The 19,783-nt window shown below is 42.9% G+C and overlaps 1 protein-coding gene and 1 long non-coding RNA gene across 4 annotated transcripts in view; one reads left to right on the top strand and one right to left on the bottom strand.

The window, feature by feature from the left end:
- The first annotated feature begins 1,399 nt into the window (after positions 1 to 1,399).
- LOC111840350 (5-aminolevulinate synthase, non-specific, mitochondrial-like) lies at positions 1,400 to 10,959 on the top strand. 3 transcript variants are annotated; one of them, XM_023805076.2, is made up of 11 exons: positions 1,400 to 1,584; positions 3,524 to 3,738; positions 3,935 to 4,111; positions 6,650 to 6,790; positions 7,100 to 7,322; positions 7,991 to 8,175; positions 8,252 to 8,431; positions 8,639 to 8,803; positions 9,224 to 9,492; positions 9,813 to 9,975; positions 10,058 to 10,959. In XM_023805076.2, exons 2-11 carry the CDS (start codon positions 3,528 to 3,530, stop codon positions 10,216 to 10,218), a joined length of 1,875 nt encoding a protein of 624 aa, XP_023660844.2. In that variant the 5' UTR covers positions 1,400 to 1,584; positions 3,524 to 3,527; the 3' UTR covers positions 10,219 to 10,959. The 3 variants fall into 3 exon arrangements, with proteins under 3 accessions (XP_023660844.2, XP_023660845.2, XP_072569900.1); XM_023805077.2 differs by having other exon boundaries at positions 1,400 to 1,811; XM_072713799.1 differs by lacking the exon at positions 1,400 to 1,584 and having other exon boundaries at positions 3,127 to 3,776; positions 3,958 to 4,111.
- The window catches only part of LOC111840351 (uncharacterized), a 26,810-nt gene continuing 17,083 nt past the window's right edge, over positions 10,057 to 19,783 (bottom strand). Inside the window, exon 3 of the long non-coding RNA XR_002837389.2 lies at positions 10,057 to 10,146. This is a non-coding gene — a long non-coding RNA (uncharacterized lncRNA). The remainder of the gene's footprint in view (positions 10,147 to 19,783) is intronic.

Below are 19,783 nucleotides of genomic sequence, written 5' to 3'. Positions count from 1 at the left end.
AGGGAACGATCATTTGTCACTGGGGCTGTACCCTCAAGGGCCTGCCAGCTGTAGCTTAGCTGCAGGTACATGTAGGCTACCTTTTAACATGCTACATGTACTTTTTAACAGGCACAGAATTTGACTCTGAGGAATTTCACTTGTAGCCTACCTTGGGATACAAAATTCATCAGGGTTGTATCCTTTTTTTTTTTTTTTCTTTGAGAGGACTTTGCAAAATATTAAAAATACATTTATTATCTGCAACAAATTATGGAATGTCATCTTTCAGAAAATGTGTAATAATCATTGTTTTCTTTCTGGCCATTAATGTTGATATGAAACTTTTCAGTCCTTTAATGGGTTCAGTATTTTAAGTTGATACACACTGTTAGAAAAAAGGGTAGCAATTTGTACCTTTGCCTGTCACTGGGACTGTACCCTCAAGGGTCTGCCACCTGTACCCTTAGCTGGAGGTAATTGTACAGAAATGGACTTTGAGGAACATTTTTTGTACCATTACGGGTACATTAATGTTGTTTGTATACATTGGGAATGTTACCCAGATTCCATTTCTTTATCTTAAATTATACTACAAGGTACATTTACGTACAGGGTACAACTGGCAGACTCTAAACGGGGGAACAGACCCACTGACAAGCAAAGGTACAAATTGGAACTCTTTTTTTCTGATAATGCACATACTACGCTAATATGAAAAATACTTTTAAGGGGTCGAAAATGGGTGACTCATTCTTGTGAGTCTTATGAGACAATATGGTCTGTATGCACTGTGGCATCATGAAAGTGGAATTCCAAAAAGTGTTATGATGTCATTTTTGTTGAAAAATAAAAGCCCATTGACTGTTGGCGGAATTTATATGGTATATGGTTAACATTCCTGTAATGCTCACCAAACTATTGTGCAATTGTATGTGTTCACTGCATGTGAGTATTGTCATTTAGAAAAACACCCTTCCCAGCAGAAATGAAATGGGAAGATGATGGCATATAATCACGCAGTTACGTCTGGGAAGTTCTCCTCCTTTTAAAGTTCAGACCACTCATGGGCTAACCAACCGTTTTCAGTAGGTTTTCTTTGATTAAACCGGCTTACAAATCAGGTTTACCTTTGAATTTGATTGGCTCATGGAATTTGTGCATTGTGAAGCATAATTATACTAACCATTTTCATTGTATTCAAAAAACAAATGCTAGTTCAATTTACATAATTTAGTTTAATATTACACTTGAGGATCAGTGAGCAGGATCAGTCTGTCAGGGTTAGGGTCTTACTCAGTCTTGGTGAAATCAGTGACACAAAATAAATAAAATATTATTACAAAATATGTGATCTGTTTTTTTCTGGCTTTTAAGTACGGTTTCTTCAAATAAATTGTGAATAAACGGACAAATATGTGGACATTTGCTCCTCATACTTGAGTGACATTAGGTGGAGCTTAAAGGTTAGGTGGAGCTTAGATGTTCTAAATCAGTCGATGAGGTTTGAACCGTTACTTAGCGTTCAGCACCGGTACTCAGCAAACGACCAGTAAAGGAGCTGTTTATCACCTGCTTCAGCCTGGAATTCATACAACAAGACTGGTAACTATATATTTTTTTCAGAATACCAAAATACTAATTCATCAGTCGAATGTACAAAGCTCATGTATAATTGTTCTTGATCTGTAACTTTCCTATTGAATGACTTGATTTCTGATATTGATTGTGTTGCGAGCCCCAGTCTAGGGTTGGGGCGTAACAGTGAAAGGGAAAGTGGAGTAAAGAAATAACCGGGTATGGTGGACAAGGGACCGCACGTGGACGAAGGGGTATATTTTTTAAATACTTTTCTGTTTTTTTTTTACACGATTTACACAGAACAAATAAACCCTGTGCGAAAGCACTCAGGAGTGAATATAGCCAAAACAATAAACAAAATCCAGCTTCCGAACGCAACCCAGATCTAACTTATCTAGAAATAAATAACAAAACAACAAATAGCCTACTACGCCTCACTCCCCATCCAAACAACAGTATACAACATAAGCTCGCAAAACAACAATGGCAATCACTCCTTACGTACCTGACACACACAGACAGAATACACACAATGATCAAAGCCTCAAAGTCCGGGGGCCGCGCGAAGACGTAAAGCAAAAACCGGGCGAGAGATCGAAACCAAACAGCGAAAGTACAGGCAGGGGCGAACTGAAAAACTAGAAATCCAATAACCAAAAACTGTCATACACAATAGATCAAAGATAGAAACGAAAAGAGCTCCCGAAGTATCCTGCTTACAGCATTTCGGGGAACAGAAGTGACGGATGGTTCCCGCTGCTTGTTTGGGGGCGGGGAGTCGGGGCGAAGGATGACTGTGCAGAGCTGACCGTACAGCGACATGTAACAAGTAGCCTATTACAGGCTGGTGTTACACTGAAGCAAAATGTTCATTTTTCTATTAAATTTTCATTGCAAATTTTCCATATTAGATCTTTTAGTATTATATACGTATTTATAATGCATTTATAAGCAGTTGGATGGTGGATGGATGAATATAGCATGTCATAGTCCATAAATAAACCAATACCTTCCGAACTTAACCGGCACATTTTTAAAAGTTTGTGGGCTTCTTCTTAGATCAAAACTTTTGTGGGTGTCTTTGGTACCAATACACGGCGCTGTTTAAAACGATCTGAAAATTACTGTTTTTTCTACGATAAAAAAGCGTGAACTAAACACCATACATATCTATGCACAATTAATAACTTGCAATACCAATAACTATATATTCTCAAATCCATAAACAATCCATAATCGCACCAATTGCCAGGGGAAACCCACGGGAACGTGGTGATATCGTGTGAACGCCGCATGCGGAGCAAAAAATAGGACTCTAGTGATAGCTGACTGCCCCTTTGGAACTTGTGTATATAGAAATTTAATTATTTTTTGGGTGGGGGAGCTTTCGGTTTTGGCAATGTGGTTACAAATTGTAATTGTTGTGACCACCTGTTCACGACACCGATGTAATCATGCAGTAAATCTCTAGCTTGAACAGATTGTCTTTTTTTTTTTTAACATATTACATACATCCAGGCGAAGCTGTTGTAGCTTTTGCATATTTCCCCCCTGAAGAGCCTTTGAAATGGAGTTCTGCGGTAGTTAAGGTAGTGTCACAAGCAGCTGACGCTGCCCTGGGGGGAAGGGAGTGAGAGGCGTTTTCTGTGTTTTCTGTGCTCTATAAGAAAAGAATGGGGAGTTTAAAGTTACACAATGATGTGTACCAACCCCCCCCCACCGTTTTGGGGATGCGTATTTTGTGGGTGTCTTTTCATGGATGCTGGCTGTGTGCACTTCACTGGAAAAAAGTGGCTGATATTCTTTGCTTCTTATGTTTTGATATTATTTACTTAAAAAAAAAATAATCTTGCCATAATGTTATTGCTGATGGGTGAACGTCAAGGAGTCCATAAAATTAGTTACATTTTTCCTCACTGGTTGGGGAATCTCCAGGTGACCATTTCCCCATTGCGGTTTTTAGATACATGCAGTCAGCGATGGACATTGTGATCCGGTGCTGCCCCTCCCTGTCCCGGATGCCCCAGGGCCTGCTCCAGCAGGCAGGGAGGACCTTAGTGGTCTATGCTCAGAGGTGTCCCATGATGGTAAAGCTGCCATCCAGGGCTCCTGCTTGTGCTTTCACTTCCTCAACCACCAGCCTGCAGAAGAAAGAGGAGACTCCATCCAACAGTTATGGTGAGCAGATTCCAACCATCCCAGAAAGAATTTTCCATGTAGCTGGATCATTTTCAGAAAGTTTTGCATTCCATAAGGGTATTATATTCAATAAGCTTTATCTCAAAATCATTTTATGTGATTTGAGGTTAATATAATGATAAGCCTGTGCAACTTTGTCTATTTTAAATTTGTAATGGCGAAAAACCATGCGTAGGTCCAGAGCCCGTCATAGAGCAGCTTGCTGGGCACCCTGCCACTCCTCTGGATGAGGCTATGGCCTCCAAGTGCCCATTTCTGGTGTCAGAGATGGAGGAGAGGAAGAGCAGTGTGGTGAGGAAGGCCAGGATTGAGCTTCAGGAAGACGTACAGGAGATTCAAGCTGTTCGCACAGGTAATTCTATCCTCATAGCCCTGTATCCTGAACTCTGAATCATTCATAAATAGCCATGAAAGCTGGAATACACATATGTGATTGGCTAAAGCATTTCCGCTGGCCTACATTAGCCAACGGTTTTAGTTTTAATTGCCCATATTTCTGCAACATTTGCACAATTCTGCAACAAGTCAGAGCAGTGCAGAAATGGTTGGATGGTTACAATTTAAAAATATATTGATGATTTAATGACTATAATTTTAAGAGCATAAGACTGACTCTGGAACCTGTGACCCTGAACTGCTTTGGGCCTATCTCATGTCTCCCCTCAAGGGTAACTGTCAGGTTGGCTCTAACCAGACGGGAATTACAAATTCACTCTGGTATATCCAACCAAACCCACCACGATTCCCACCGAGTTACAAGCGGCTCACAAGCCTGTTCTCACCAGCCTCCCCTCCCTTCCTCCCTCCCTTCCTCCCTCTCATCTTAACTTTTTGCTAGAATGCTAGACACGAGAAACATTGTTTTATGTCCATGCTTTTCTGTCTCACTTGAATGCTCTCATTGTGACTAGCAACCAATATCAGTCTTATTTTTTAAATGTTACGGAACTTTGGAAAGTTTTGCCCGGTTGGAAAGCTGCGCCTGCATGTTGTTCAAAGAACCTCAATGGGGCTCTTTGACTTGGTGTGTTATTTAAGGATTCCATAAGAAGAAAGATCTGCAATCTGAACTCCCCCATACTTATCGTATCTTACCTTGGATATTACTCTATATTGTTTTGCATCTTTGCTATAGTTATTTCATGTAGTGAAGTTGCCACTTTATATTTTGCTTTGAATTGTAACTGATGTGTGATATGACTGCCTAGCAAGTAAATTACTTTGAGTAATTCTTGCTTCTCTGAAATGACTGTCTCTGGGAGAGTCATAGGAGTGAAGCTGCCACAATGTCTGGCCAGGATCAGTACACATTACCGCATTAGCCTAGGAGTCAGGGGCAATAACATGGCTTTCTGACTAACCACCTGGATCGGTTAAACTGGAGCTGAGTGGCTGCATAACATTGTACAGTGATAAACTGCCTTGCAGACTCTGAGTCAAGTTATTCCGACACACTGAACTATGTTTGTCCCTGATCTGACTTGATCATATTGACACTATAATAATTTTAAACTACCCTGTGGTCCACAAGCTGCAATAAAACTGGTTTAATTTTGTATCCGATTATTGCTTGATTGGTGAAAGCGAATCCCAAGCGAGTTTACTTAAAAGAAATGTTTGTAAGTAATCAAGATAACCCTAAATTACACCAGTCAGCCATAACATTAAAACCACTGACAGGTGAAGTGAATACTGTAACACTGATTATCTCATTACAATGGCATCTGTTATGTGAACAGTCAGTTCTTGAAGTTGATGTGTTGGAAGCAGGAAAAGTGGGCAAGCGTGAGGATCTGAGCGACTTTGTGAAAGTACTGATGCATTGATGCGCATGGGGAGCGAAGGTCTAATGCCACAGAAGAGCTACTGTAGCACAAATCTCTGAAAAGGTTAATGCTGGCTCTGATGGAAAGGTGTCAGAACACACAGTGCGTCACAGCTTGCTGAGTGTAGGACTGCGTAGCTGCAGACCGCTCAGCAGACCGCTCTGCAGACCGCTCAGGTGCCCATGCTGACCCCTGCCCAGTGTTGAAAGCGTCATGAGCGTCAGACCATGGAGCGCTGGAAGAAGGCGGCCCTGTCCTGATAAGTCACCTTTTCTGTTACATCCTGTGGACGGCCAGGTGCATGTGTGTCGTTTACCTGGGGAGGAGATGGAACCAGGATGCACTATGGGAAGAAGGCAAGCCGGCGGACGCAGTGTGATGCTCTGGGAAATGTTCTGTCCTGGCATTCATGTGGATGTTACTTTGATATGTACCACCTACCTCAACATTGTTGGAGACCAAGTCCATTCCTTCATGGTAGCAGTTTTTCCAGATGGCAGTGGCCATTTTCAGCAGGATAATGCACCCTGCCACACTGCAAAAAGTGTTCAAGAATGGTCTGAGGAACATGAAAAAGAGTTCAAGGTGAGGTTTGTCTGAGGGACAAATCCAATCCATGGAGCCCCCACCTTGCAATTTACAGGACTTAAAGGATCTGCTGCTTATGTCTTGGTGCCAGATTCCTTAAGACACCTTCAGAGGTCTTGTGGAGGTCATGCTTCGATGGATCTGTGCTGTTTTGGTACCATCATTATATTATGCACATGGTTTTAATGTTATGGCTAGTCGGTGTATATTGTAATAAAATGTACATGCCTTAAAAATACCTAAATTTAAATAATTTGGAATCAGATTCATTTGAAGTCTAAGCAATATTTTTAAAGAAAGGCTAGGAGATACCTAAACACCTGCACAATTAGTGAAAAAAACCAGTGGGTGGTTTTCTTTGAATCATCAGGTGATGACTGGAAAAAGTCAGCCGAAAAACTTTTTTCGGGCATGACATGAAGGAACCACACGGTTCTTACCAGCAGCCAGTGGATGACATCATTGTTGTTCTACAGAACTGGCTGAATCCTCTCTGAATCCCAGTGTGGTCAACATCACCAAGGAAGATGGAGTGGTGCAACAGAGTCTTTTAAGAAAATTGCTAAGGCAGCACCCCCAAGGACTGCCTCACCTACTGCAGAACAACATGCCCAAGAGTGAGAGTCGTGCTCGTAATTGCAGTGACATTATCTTTGTGGTAATCATTTTGAAAGCTTCAACTGTAGTTGCTCATTATTTATTGATTTAGTACAAAATTTTGCCAGTTTTCTCTTGCATATAGATATTTTAACATCTATGCAGTGCTGTGTTTATTGATGCCATATACTTTTATGCTGAAAATGAGTTAACAGGCACAGTAAAACCTTGGTAAAATCAAGGTCTTTAAATTAGCTAAATGTTTGTTGATGCCATGTTTTACTGTTATTCATAATATATTTTATCCAAACCATCTCAATCTTTTGCAGCGCTCTGTAATTTTTCTTATGACAAATTCTTTGAGAAGAAAATTGAAGATAAAAAGAAGGATCACAGCTACCGGGTCTTTAAGACTGTGAACAGGAAAGCCGACCATTTCCCCATGGCGTATGACTATTCGGATTCTCTCTCCCTGCCACGTGAGGTGTCTGTGTGGTGCAGCAATGACTACCTGGGAATGAGCCGACACCCACGGGTTGTCCGTTCTATCATGTATGTCCTTAAGTTGTCCCTGAGTTTCCCCTGCTCATTACTATGGGTGTTTCAACATTAGAGGTTATTTTTGATCAATCCAAATTATTTCACTTTCACTTGGAAAGTTTTGTGATATTTATTGAGTTCATGTGTAACATTGTTAACTCACAACTTCAGAGCAGAGGGCTGGAACAGGTCAGAACAGGGGTGGGCAATCTTATCCGCAAAGGACCGCTGTGTATGCGGTTTTTTGGGATAACCAGTAGGTCAGCTGTTCAAACCCAGGTGTGAGGACTCCTCAGCCAATCAGTCCTCTAATTAGTAATCTACCAAACAAAAACCTGCATACACAGCGGTCCTTTGCGATAAGATTGCCCACCCCTGGATTAGAACATACAGCACTAGGCCACAGAATTCCCTTGGGACCTACAGGATATGTTTGTCATTATCCTAATTAAGATAATCATTACCAAAATGTAGTACTACCTTCAGTACTACAGAATTTTATTTATCCTCAGCTGTTCTCAGTTCTTTTACTGAAGTAATCATTTATACAGAAAGTCATCCCAGGTTTGTGTGTTATTTAGATGCTAATTAAAATGTTTTTCTGAAAAGGGCCTTGGATTGCAAAAACAGTTTATACACGTATAGACATTCAGACCATGTGTGCTGTCCTTTGTCGTTAGGGAGGCTTTGCGGAATCATGGCGCCGGAGCCGGAGGCACCAGGAATATCTCTGGGACAAGTAAACTGCACGTGGAACTTGAACGCGATTTGGCAGACCTGCATGGCAAAGATGCTGCACTGGTCTTCTCATCCTGCTTTGTGGCTAATGATTCCACTCTGTTCACTCTAGCGAGATTGCTGCCAGGTACCGTAGCAAAATTAGGTTAATAACCGAAGGCTAAAGGTCTTTGTATGTATTTGCTAAAAAATATTTCTACCAGGGTGTGAGATCTACTCCGATGCTGGCAATCATGCTTCTATGATCCAGGGAATCAGGAATAGTCGAGTATGCAAGTTCATCTTCCGTCATAATGATGTTGCTCACTTGCGTGAGCTCCTGGAGAAATCCAACCCATCCACCCCAAAGATTGTCGCTTTTGAGACAGTACATTCAATGGATGGTAGGTATACTTTGTGTCTTTCATGGTCAATGCAATTGCAAATGCCCAGACAATAGAAGATGGTACCATTTCTGTTGTTTGAAGTACTCACTGAAGTAACTTCATTAAGAACTTGCTGCAGTGTACCTAGGAAACACAGATGTGTTTCAATTGGATGTGAATGCAAGTAACAACCTTTGGATGCATGACACCTTGGGTATTTTTTAGGGAGTGTGTGTCCGCTTGAGGATATATGTGATCTTGCCCATGAGTTTGGCGCCATGACTTTCGTCGATGAAGTTCATGCTGTTGGCCTGTACGGAGGGCGAGGAGGTGGAATTGGAGACCGAGATAAGATCATGCTCAAAATGGATATAATTTCTGGGACACTTGGTAAGGAACTAGAACTTCAATTGGCCTTTTTGTTGGAGACAATCTTAAACAGCTTTCATTGTTTCATTGTTTTGTTATTCATTGGGAATATCTCTTAAGTAAATGTACCTAAAAAGAAGAGATGTAGATTTGGATAGACAGTAGGGAAATGTCCCTACCAATATTGTGGAAGTAACGTGTGTTTGTGAGCAGTTCAGGCCTGATTTGGTCTCTATCAATGTTGAAACCAAACCTACACCCTTGCCAAAAAGTTTCAAATTATCATATTATCATTGAATATTGTAGTGGGCCGTGGTACTATTACAAACGTGACATGTTGGGATTGATAGGAATTGGAAGATTTATTGAGAGATCACATTTAGTCTGGTGAATGAACATCGGGCACAGGAACCAATGGAAGCCATTCTGCCGTCCATGTAGGGAAAGCCTTTGGTTGTGTGGGTGGTTACATCGCCAGCACTCGTGCACTGGTGGACACGGTGCGGTCCTACGCCCCAGGCTTCATCTTCACCACCTCATTGCCACCGATGCTGCTGGCCGGTGCAAGGGAATCCATACAGACCCTGATGGGCGACGAGGGCCGTGTGCTCAGGCTGCGGCACCAGCGTAACGTCAAGCTGATTCGCCAGATGCTCATGGATGCAGGCCTGCCTGTGATCCAGAGTCCCAGTCACATTATACCTATAAGGGTGAGTACTCTTTGGACTCTGGTTAGTTGCACCCATCCTTGTTCCAACTGCTTATCCTGAGCAGCGTCGCAGGAGGGCACAAGGAAGGAATACGACCTAGTTATTGATCCATCAAGTACACAAGCACACATACTACATACCTTTAGATTATAGCAAGAAACCTGCATGAGATGGGGAGAACCTGCAAACTCCACACAGGAGAGCAGAGCAGATGCAGAATTTGAAACATAAACCCTAGATATGCAAGATAAAAGTGCTATTCACTTGGTTAATTGTAACGCTGTTCAGATGTTTTTAAATCATTCTTCTACCACTTCAAGGTTTCAGATGCACCGAAGAACACTGAGATCTGTGACATCATGATGAGCCGATACAATATCTATGTCCAAGCAATCAATTACCCAACAGTGTCCCGGGGGGAGGAGCTTCTCCGCATTGCCCCCACCCCCCACCACACTCCTCAGATGATGGAATTTTTTGTTGGTAAGGTGTTGTCACGTGTTTTTAGTTTTAGCTGTCAGTAGGTTTCTTGGTACCTTTTCCCACTCTCTTCTATATCCCACAGAGAAACTGGTGAGCACCTGGAAGGAGGTTGGCCTCCAGCTGAAGACACGGTCGTCCGCAGCGTGTAAACTCTGCCAGCAACCACTGCACCTGGAGGAGATGACCGAGAAAGAGAAGTCCTACTTTAGTGGACACACCCTCCTCATCTCAGCCATGGGCTGATTATTGACCTCAACAACCTCATAATATGATTATTCAAAGGTCTAATTAACATCAAATATGTATCTTTGTATGGTGAGTGCTGGTCAGTTAAGATTAATTATTAAAGTTATTGGCATACCTTGTGCTACAGTGCTAGCATGTGTTAACATGGTAATTTAGAATTAGAATTGGAATTAAAAGCCTTTAAATGTCATTATACCATATATAATGAAATTGCAGAGCAGCTACTCCTTCAGATACAACAAAAAACAAACATTCAATCATTTACACAGTAACTACAGAGGGTAATACAAATAAATACTACTGAATAAAAAGTATATAAATATGTGTACATGATATGCGTATTGCACAGTGAGCAAATATTGCACTTGTGAGGCAGAGAGAGAGAGACAGAGAGAGAGATGGTCAGTTCAGGTTAAAGGTCACTGCTGTTATGACTCTGAGAATTAAGCTGTCCCTGAGTCTGTATGTCCTTAGTTTGATGGGGCTGAAGCGCCTATTAGAGTGTAACAGGTCAAACAGGTGAAAACCAGGATGTAAGGGGTCCTTCAAAATGTTTCTGGCCCTGCCAAATTTACTTCGGGTATTCATGTATTTACATTGTCAGTAGATGTTTTCTTATGAACTGTGTGTGTTTTCCTTAGCATCTGACCTCAAATGCCAGTTCTTTAACTGCTGGCTTCCCTGTGTGTTCCGCTGCTTGTTTAACGGTGGCAGTGATAGGCTAAATAAACGTCAGGACTTGCATTTCAATGAGCTGTCATTTCCCTTATTAAAAACAACACAACCCCATGAACTTTCCACAATGGCGTTAGAAGTGGGATCTCAGGTTGGCAATGAAATCAGTGAGCAGAAAATCCAGGAAATCATGGCAGCAGGAGTCATTGAGCCATAAGTTGCATCAGCAGGCATGGTAAAGAAGATCGAAGGGTGGTGGCATTTTTGTGTAGACATCGAGCATCTGAACGCCATGACTCAGAAGGACTTGTACTTGCTGCACCAGATTGAAAATGCACTGAATCACATCACTAGATCGACATGGTACAACTGCTTGGATATTGAAAGTGGATAATAGTAGGTCAAACTTGCCCCAGATGCCCAACCCAAGACTGCATTTATTGGTGGTTAGAGTCTGTGGCACTTCTGGGTTATGCTGTTTGGCCTGTGTAATGCCCCATTCATGTTCAAATTGCTGATGGAGAGAGCCCTGGCCCACATCTTATGCAGCCAGTGCGTCGTCTACTTGGACAATCTGTTTGCTCATTCTGCCGACTGTGATAGAGCGATCGATAATTTGTGCACTGTGTTAATTCCATGATTCCTATGAGGAATTGGTTTATTGGTTTATTGGAAGAGAAGGTGTGGCTAATCAAACACCGAATGCTTTTATTGGCTCCATTACAGCTCCATTCAAGGAAATGCGCCCTCAGTGAAGTTAAAAGAGGTTAGCGGAACTGAATCTGTTTAGTCTTGAGCAAAGGAGACTAAGGGGGGATATGATTCAGGTCTATAAGATTCTAACGGGTCTGGATGCTGTTCAGCCAAATGACTATTTCAATATTAGTCTAAATACTAGAACTCGTGGCCATAAGTGGAAATTAGCGGGAGAACATTTTAAAACAAATTTGAGGAAGCACTTCTTTACACAGTGTGTAGTTAGAGTATGGAATAGTCTTCCTGCTAGTGTAGTGGAAGCTAAAACCATGGGTTCCTTTAAATCAGAGCTAGATAAGATTTTAACAACTCTGAGCTATTAAGTTCTCCCCAAACGAGCTTGATGGGCCGAATGGCCTCCTCTCGTTTGTAAATTTCTTATGTTCTTATTGATGTTAATTTATCCTGTCTTGCTGTCACTTGGTTGTGTTTTTCTCCTAATTGCTTTTAATCTAATAGTAATTTCTTTTACCTTCTGTTTTAAATTAGTTTTAGGTTTGGCTTTTACTCTTAGTTTAACTGACCTATAGTTCTGTTTTCTTATCCTGGGAATATTCAGTAGAGAAGGTGTGGCTAATCAAACACTGAATGCTTTTATTGGCTCCATTACAGCTCCATTTAAGGAAATGCGCCCTCAGTGAAGTTACAACAGAACCATAGGAACATTGTGCGAAAGGCAGAACTAACTTCTGAGAATTTCATCTTACTGTAATGAGGAAACCATGATTATCTATTTCAAAGGGCACTTCCTCTTTAGCGTACATACTTAGGTCTTTTGATAGTAAAACATTCAAAGAAGATCATTTTCTTTATTATCAGCTTTACTAATTAAATTTTTGATCCTGAGCTAAAGGAGTATGTAATATAATTATATAAGTAAATGGAATTTTAGATCGACAGGTGGATCGGTGCGGCGTCCGCAGTGATGCAGGCACTGCATCGGTCTGTCGTGATGAAGAAGGAGCTGAGCCAAAAGGCAAAGCTCTCGATTTACCAGTCGATCTACGTTCCTACCCTCACCTATGGTCACGAGCTGTGGGTAGTGACCGAAAGAAGGAGATCGCGAGTGCAAGCGGCCGAAATGAGTTTCCTCCGCAGGGTGGCTGGGCTCTCCCTTAGAGATAGGGTGAGGAGCTCGGTCATTCGGGAGGGACTCAGAGTAGAGCCGCTGCTCCTCCGCATTGAGAGGAGTCAGATGAGGTGGCTTGGGCATCTGATTAGGATGCCTCCTGGACGCCTCCCTGGTGAGGTGTTCCGGGCATGTCCCACTGGGAGGAGGCCTCGGGGGAGACCCAGGACACGCTGGAGGGACTATGTCTCTCGGCTGGCCTGGGAACGTCTTGGGATTCCCCCAGAGGAGCTGGATGAAGTAGCCGGGGAGAGGGAAGTCTGGGTTTCCCTTCTGAGACTGCTGCCCCCGCGACCCGACCTCGGATAAGCGGAAGTAAATGGATGGATGGATGGAATTTTAAGGTCACACCAACAAACTGTCACACCAACAAAATGTGAATCTTGAAGAACAGGAAATTTCTGTATTTAACAATGTTTTTTCTTTTGAATAATACTTAGTTTTCTACATACATTTGCAGTTCCTGGAATGGGGTAAATTCTATCCATTAGCCTTATCAGGGTGTCCTCCTCGAAGGCTACAATGTGACCTTCTCCTCTGGAGAAACCTTGAGAGGGAAACACATTGTGTACAATTTTTTTAAATCTCTGGGTTGTTCCCTGCCTTGCGCCCATAGATTTCAGACCCCTGTGCCCCTGAATAGGATAAGCGGGTACAGAAAATGGATGGATGGATGGATCCCATTCACAATATTAATTCCATGATTGTAAATTTCTTGGAAACATTGCATTCCTAAATATAAATTTCTCAGTTTTCCAGCAAGTAACAGTCCGAGGCAAATTTACACTTTAGCTGCTAGATTTCCCTGCGAAATGTCTTGCTGTGGGTCTGGTGGCACCTAGATCTTTTTACGCAATACAAAAACATACAAAGGTTAATGGGAGTTACTGAATTGCCCCTAAGTGTGTGAGTGTGGGGGACTGGTGTGTGAGTGTCTCCTGTGATGGGTTGGTGCCCCATCCTGGGTTGTTCCCTGTCTTGCACCCATATCCTCTGGAATAAGTTCCGGACTCCACACAACCATGAGTAGGATAAGCGGTTACAGGAGATGGAATGATAGATGTTGTGAGCTGTGAAGAGAAACACAGCCTTTCCGTGATGATCACAGGAATGTTCCAGAATAGATGATGATGATCACAGGAGCTGAAGTGGAGTAATTTTTTTTGGCTCTTTTTCAGATTTTATGTGGGAGTTGGAGTTGTTTGATGTGCAATGGGAGCAGGCTTCTGATGAGGAGAACTTATTCATGTGGTCTCCAGCCCAGACTTTCTTGATGTTAACATTTGTGTGGTTGTTGACCAGGACAATTGACTATTTATTAGAATGGTGAGACACACAACCCTCTACTCCTACATTCTGGCCCAAAGCTTTGAAGGTCCTGATCTGGTGTTCTTCAAACGGTTCTCCAACTCAGTCTACAGCTCAACAAGTATGTTGCGAAGTGAAAATTCTATTTCAATGAATGTGCCTTCTAAGGTGGCCAACACTGACTGATGTTGGTGGTATACGAGATCACAGTTATTGTAATAGATGAGAATGTGACTTCTTATTGTAGGCTACATTATATATAATCTATAATACATTTGGAGTTAGTTTGTTGTCATGTTGCACAATTCATTTCTCTCTCCATGGTAAGTTTTATCTAGTCAGTGAAACATTTACTCTATCTTTACAGCTGATATATTTCAAAGAACAAGGAAGTACAATTTGTCTTCCATCTGTCTTGGTTCACACATTTACTTATTTTCGCAACAACAGTAATGCAGTCTTCTTTCATTTCCTAGTGATTTTTGTAATTTCTTAATTATATGTCTTAATATCCTTTCTGCTGTCCTCAAAGTTAAATGACTAATTTAATACATTTACTGAGTAGTATCTATTTCATTATGGTCTAGCTAACAAGAAGCAGCATGTAGTTCTTATTGCTTTTTGCTGGGTTTGTCAAGTGAATGTTATGATCTTTAGCAGGAAATAATAAATATATATTTTAAATTACGTTTTATATTTTAATACACAATTTACAATACAGGCTCTGCTCAGACAAAAGATATGTATTCCTTCCCCTGATAATAAATGTGATAACACTTCCTATATATGAATCTCAACCAGCATCACAGTAGCTTGATATCTCAGCAAGAGGACCGTCCTCTTAAACAAAAGATGTATTTAATCAAAACAAAACTCCCCCCCGTTTTTTTTCAGTGAAGCTACAAAAAAAAAAACAATTAACAATAATAATAATTATTATTCTGAACAAATATAGATGCAAATTAGTCTTTCTTATTGTATTTTTTTATTAATTCTTCCATAAAAAGATTCTACTAATATATCTTAATTTATCCCATTCAAATTGTCTCAACTAATCATTATTGTGCCAAATTTTTCTCAAAGTAGCAGGAAAATCGCCCCATTTCATTGTTTCTGGTCTGTCTTTAGTTTTTCTTTTGTACACCAGAAGCTTTTCACATCAGGTGTGTTCCATTCTGCTACTGGAACTCAACTAGTGCACCCTGAAGTCTTTCTAGATCATGTATTGAAACACATTCCATACACTGAACACACATACCCTTACAACTGTTTGAAAGCACTGACAGAACTTTCGATCAATGAAAAAGCAGAACACAACGGAGCACGGTAGGGCACCGTAAAACCTAACGGGGATCTACTGGCCTCTTGTGTCCAACAGTAAAATTACATTTTCATATCTCCGTTCACAGAAGTCCACAGAATAGATATGCAATTTGTTCAGCTCATATCTTCGTATTATTCGATCTATATACTCATTGAACTGGGTGGGGTTATGGTCAAAGTTCTCTTGGGGAGCCCAGGTGTTAGTTAGCACCAGATCATATATGTGGTTACTGATGCAGACATACTGTGGTGGGTTGGTGAGGTAATCTGTGATGCAGACACCGTGGCGTACGTCTTCGATCTGAATTATTTTGAGCTTTTCCCTCAAAAGAGAGGACTGGATGGTGTTAAATGTGCAGGAAAGGTGAGAATCCCTGTGATGTAACTTAACTTGTCCAGTAGTGAGTAGGTCCTGTGAAAGACATCCAGGATAGCATCGTCACACCGACATGTGCCGTGCATGCAGACTCTTCTTGGTCTAGGAAAGTCTGTCAATACCCCCCTGGGATTCACCAGCACAGCAAGTGCTGCCATATACTTCCAAATGTCCTTCAAAGACCTCTCTTGGCAAAACATTAGACTTTGAATTTTTGAACAGCCAAGTCCTGTGATTAAGAGGTACGTCACATCAGGTTGCATGCATGCTGTGCTGTTGTGCAGGGATATAGCACTGCTGTTTTTCTTTGTCTCACAGTGAATGATCAGGAATTTTGGTTTAAGACTCTCCAGTTACTGCAGATGGCCGGAAACAAAGTCCAGTGGATGTGTAGTGTAGCATACAGTCTGGTTACATACCAGTGCATATTATATATATTCTCGTTGGCTTTAATTAAAAGACACCCCCATTGTTTTATTTTATATTGGTGTGTTAGTGTGGAATATGTTATATACGTGTTGTATAGGAGGAGGGAGAATATTGTCAATAAGGGCACTACCTCGCGAGGCGGAGAGCGATTTGGGGGGAGGAGCACCGCGGTGAGCGCAATACTCCAGGGACGCTCAATAGAGAGCAAGCTAAGAGAGTGAGCGTGCAGCAGCCAGTTCGGTCTCCTTGTGAAACTGTATTAAACTCCTTTTTCCATCTCCCTACTTGCAGACCTCTGCATCTTTATTCAAATGTGTTGCACCGGGGTGGGCAGCCGTGTCACACCCTGTGTCCGTAACATATTTTGGCGAGCCAGCCAGGAGGGGTCAAAATGGAGAGAACTGAATCCCCTTTTCTAGAGACGAGCCTGGAAGAAGTTCAGGATCTTCATGACGAGATAAGTGCCACATTGTGGCGGTTGAATGGAAGTCAGCTTGCTGAGGTTTGTGCCTTTCTACACTGCGACCGAAGCACTGAGGGTGTCCCATCCTATGCAGAAAAACAAGCTCGTATTGAGAGGGTTGAGAGTGCCCTCGAGGCAATGAGAGAGGAGAAAGAAGTGGAGGAGGTTTGCCGGGACTTCAGCCGTCTGCTGTCTGTTATGAATGAGGCAAGGGGCACAATACCACATAGGGCAATGTTTAGGCCTGGATTAGGGAAAAAGTACTTCCAGCCGCGGTCGTATGAAGATGAGATGAATGAAAGCCCTGCTGGGGTAGGATCCAGGGGCAAGACAGGTCGAGGTGACGACATTGGCCGACCCAAAGTACCGGATCGGCAAATACCGGAAGTAACCATTCGGCGTGAATTCAAGATTTGTGGCCAAGTCAAAGACAACGGACAAAAAGATCGATTGCCTTATCCCAGTTTGATGCGGCAGATTGACGTTGGGCTAGAAAGAGGACATTCCGAGACTGAAATATTGGAGGCAGTTGTCAAAGCAGTTGACCCAAGCTTACCCCTCCGAGGACTCCTCGAAATCAAGCGTGGACTCACACTGGACACATTAAAGGCTATCCTGAGGGGCCATTACAGAGAGGAGAGTGCCTCAGACTTGTATCACCAGCTGGCAAACTTGTCACAGGAGCCCAAAGAGACTGCTCAGAATTTTATCTTCCGAGCAATAGTACTGAAAGAAAAACTGTTGATGAAGTCAACCGGTGGAGATGATGAAGAATACTACAGCCCAGATGTGGTCCAGAAAAAATTCTTGCGCACCATAGAAACTGGACTACTCAGTGATTCCGTAAAGTTCCAGCTAAAACCTCTGCTGGATCTCACTGACATCGCAGATGAAGAACTGATTGAGAGAGTGAGTGAGGCTGCCAAGTTAGAAGGTGAGAGACAGGAAAAACTGAGACGACAAGCAACTAAGAACCCCAGAGTTAGTGAGCTCCACACTGACACCTTGACTGAGAATTATATTCAGCCTACAGTATTTGCCCCACCAACAGAACAAACAAGGGCAAACGCCCGGAAGAAAGAAAAGGAGGAAAAAAAAAATTGTGACAAACTCAGCCCAGAGCGGATGATGGAAGAGCTGCGGACTGAAATGAGGCAGATGGTCCTGTCTATATTGGAGGCGAACCGCCCGAGGCCACCAATTGGGGTTCTAAGGGGGTGCCAGCAGTGCCGAGATGAAGGAAGATCTGAGACCTGCCATCACTGCTTTAAATGTGGTCAGTGGGGACATTTGGCCAGGGGTTGTAGGGGTCAGAATCGGAATCTGGGAAACGAGGAGGGGCTGCTGGAGGGGGACACTCAGCAGCCCAGAATGCAGCGTCCCACAGTTTAACAACCAGTTTAAGGACCCCAAAGAATGTACCTCCTGACCAGTACATTCAGAAGCACCAGACTCTGCATACCATTGATGCACTCGAGGATCCGCCGCTAGTGTTGCCCACAGTCTCAGCTCAGTGCTGTCCAGTTAACCACTTACCTCCCCGAGTACAGTCAAAACTCATCTCACTGATTGGAAGAAGATGTTTAGTTAACTGTTGGATTGATGGTCAACTAGTGGAAGGTTTATGGGACACGGGAGCGCAGGCAAGCATTATCAATGAAAATTGGCGCAGGCAGTACCTACCTCACACAAAAATCAGGCCCCTTGAAGATTTGCTGGGACAGGCAGTTCTGACCGGCAGAGCAGCAAATAATACAACAATTCCTTTCATCGGGTGGGTCGAGGTAAATTTCCAACTGGTAGGGGAAGGGCGACAACCAGCGCTCAGAGTGCCAATACTGGTGTCCAGTGATGATGATGTTGCAGAAGAGCCAATCTTGGGATTCAACATAATTGATGAAATAATCAGAAGGCCAGAACACCAGCCCCAGGATGGCAGGAGGGAAATTATTTCATCTGTGACCAAGGCTTTTGCAGTTGAGGGTGGGACAGCACGAGCAATTTTCAGTTTGATTCAGAATTCCCGCAGGGAGGAGGAAGGAAGAACAGTTAGGGTGGGCCGGAATGGAGTGATGCTAGCAGCGAACCAAGTAACCACAGTGTTCTTGCACTCCCTTTTGGACCCACAGCTACAGGGACAAGACCTGCTGTTCTCCCCTACAGATGACCACCCACTCCCAGAGGGACTGGCTGTTGGCGAAGTCTTGGTCAGAACTCCAATACAACGAATCATGAGGATTCCAGTCCCAATAGCGAACACCACTAATCAGTGCATTCGCTTAGAGAAGCGTACTATTGTGGGTCGTATTCAACCTATCAAGACTCTATACCCTGCTGCCACAAAGTCAAGTGAAGTGCCTTCAGCTACAACTGAGGTTTGGGACCTTCCAGAGTACCTGAACAGCCCCAATGAGGGAGGGCGTGGGGCAGTGTGGGATCCACCAGTGGATCTCAGCCACCTCAGTGAAAGAGAAAAGAGAGCTACGAAAGAAGTGCTGAAAGAAGAATGTCAAGCATTTGCCTATGATGACCAGGATGTGGGACGCATTCCATCATTACAGATGCACATCACATTGCATGATCCAAGCCCAGTTCAGAAGACCTATGTGTCAATCCCAAAACCATTGCACCAAGAGGTAAAGGAGTATCTTCAAGACCTTCTCAATAGGGGATGGATAACACCATCGCGCTCGTCATATTCATCTCCAGTGGTGTGTGTCCGAAAGAAAGATGGAAGCCTGCGACTGTGCTGTGACTACAGGGAGCTAAATCGGAAATCGGTGCCTGACCATCATCCTATTCCGAGGATGCAAGACTTGTTTGATTCCCTTGGTGGAAGCAGCTGGTTCTCTGTCTTGGATCAGGGGAAGGCGTACCACCAGGGATTTCTGGATGAAGCCAGTCGGCCACTCACTGCCTTCATTACCCCCTGGGGGCTTTATGAATGGGTAAGGATCCCTTTTGGGTTAAGTGCAGCCCCAGCTGAATTTCAGAGGAGCATGGAGGCATGCATGGTGGGCTTGAGGGACACCATTTGTCAACCATATCTTGATGACAACCTGGTGCACAGTGGCAGCTTTGAAGACCATTTGACACATGTGAA

Source organism: Paramormyrops kingsleyae, chromosome 6, assembly GCF_048594095.1.
Source record: "Paramormyrops kingsleyae isolate MSU_618 chromosome 6, PKINGS_0.4, whole genome shotgun sequence".
NCBI classification, from domain to species: Eukaryota; Metazoa; Chordata; class Actinopteri; order Osteoglossiformes; family Mormyridae; genus Paramormyrops; species Paramormyrops kingsleyae.
The sequence above is the reverse complement of the archived record's forward strand: the minus strand, read 5'-3'. Positions and strand labels throughout refer to the sequence as shown.

What these genes read in the sequence shown, in the direction of transcription:
- LOC111840350 (XM_072713799.1), top strand. Translation starts at nt 3,528, where the DNA reads ATGCAGTCAGCGATGGACATTGTGATCCGGTGCTGCCCCTCCCTGTCC. An exon ending in TCCCAGAAAGAATTTTCCAT is followed by an intron (nt 3,777 to 3,957) that starts GTAGCTGGATCA and finishes GTCATAGAGCAG; the next exon opens with CTTGCTGGGCACCCTGCCAC. An exon ending in GTCACATTATACCTATAAGG is followed by an intron (nt 9,493 to 9,812) that starts GTGAGTACTCTT and finishes TACCACTTCAAG; the next exon opens with GTTTCAGATGCACCGAAGAA.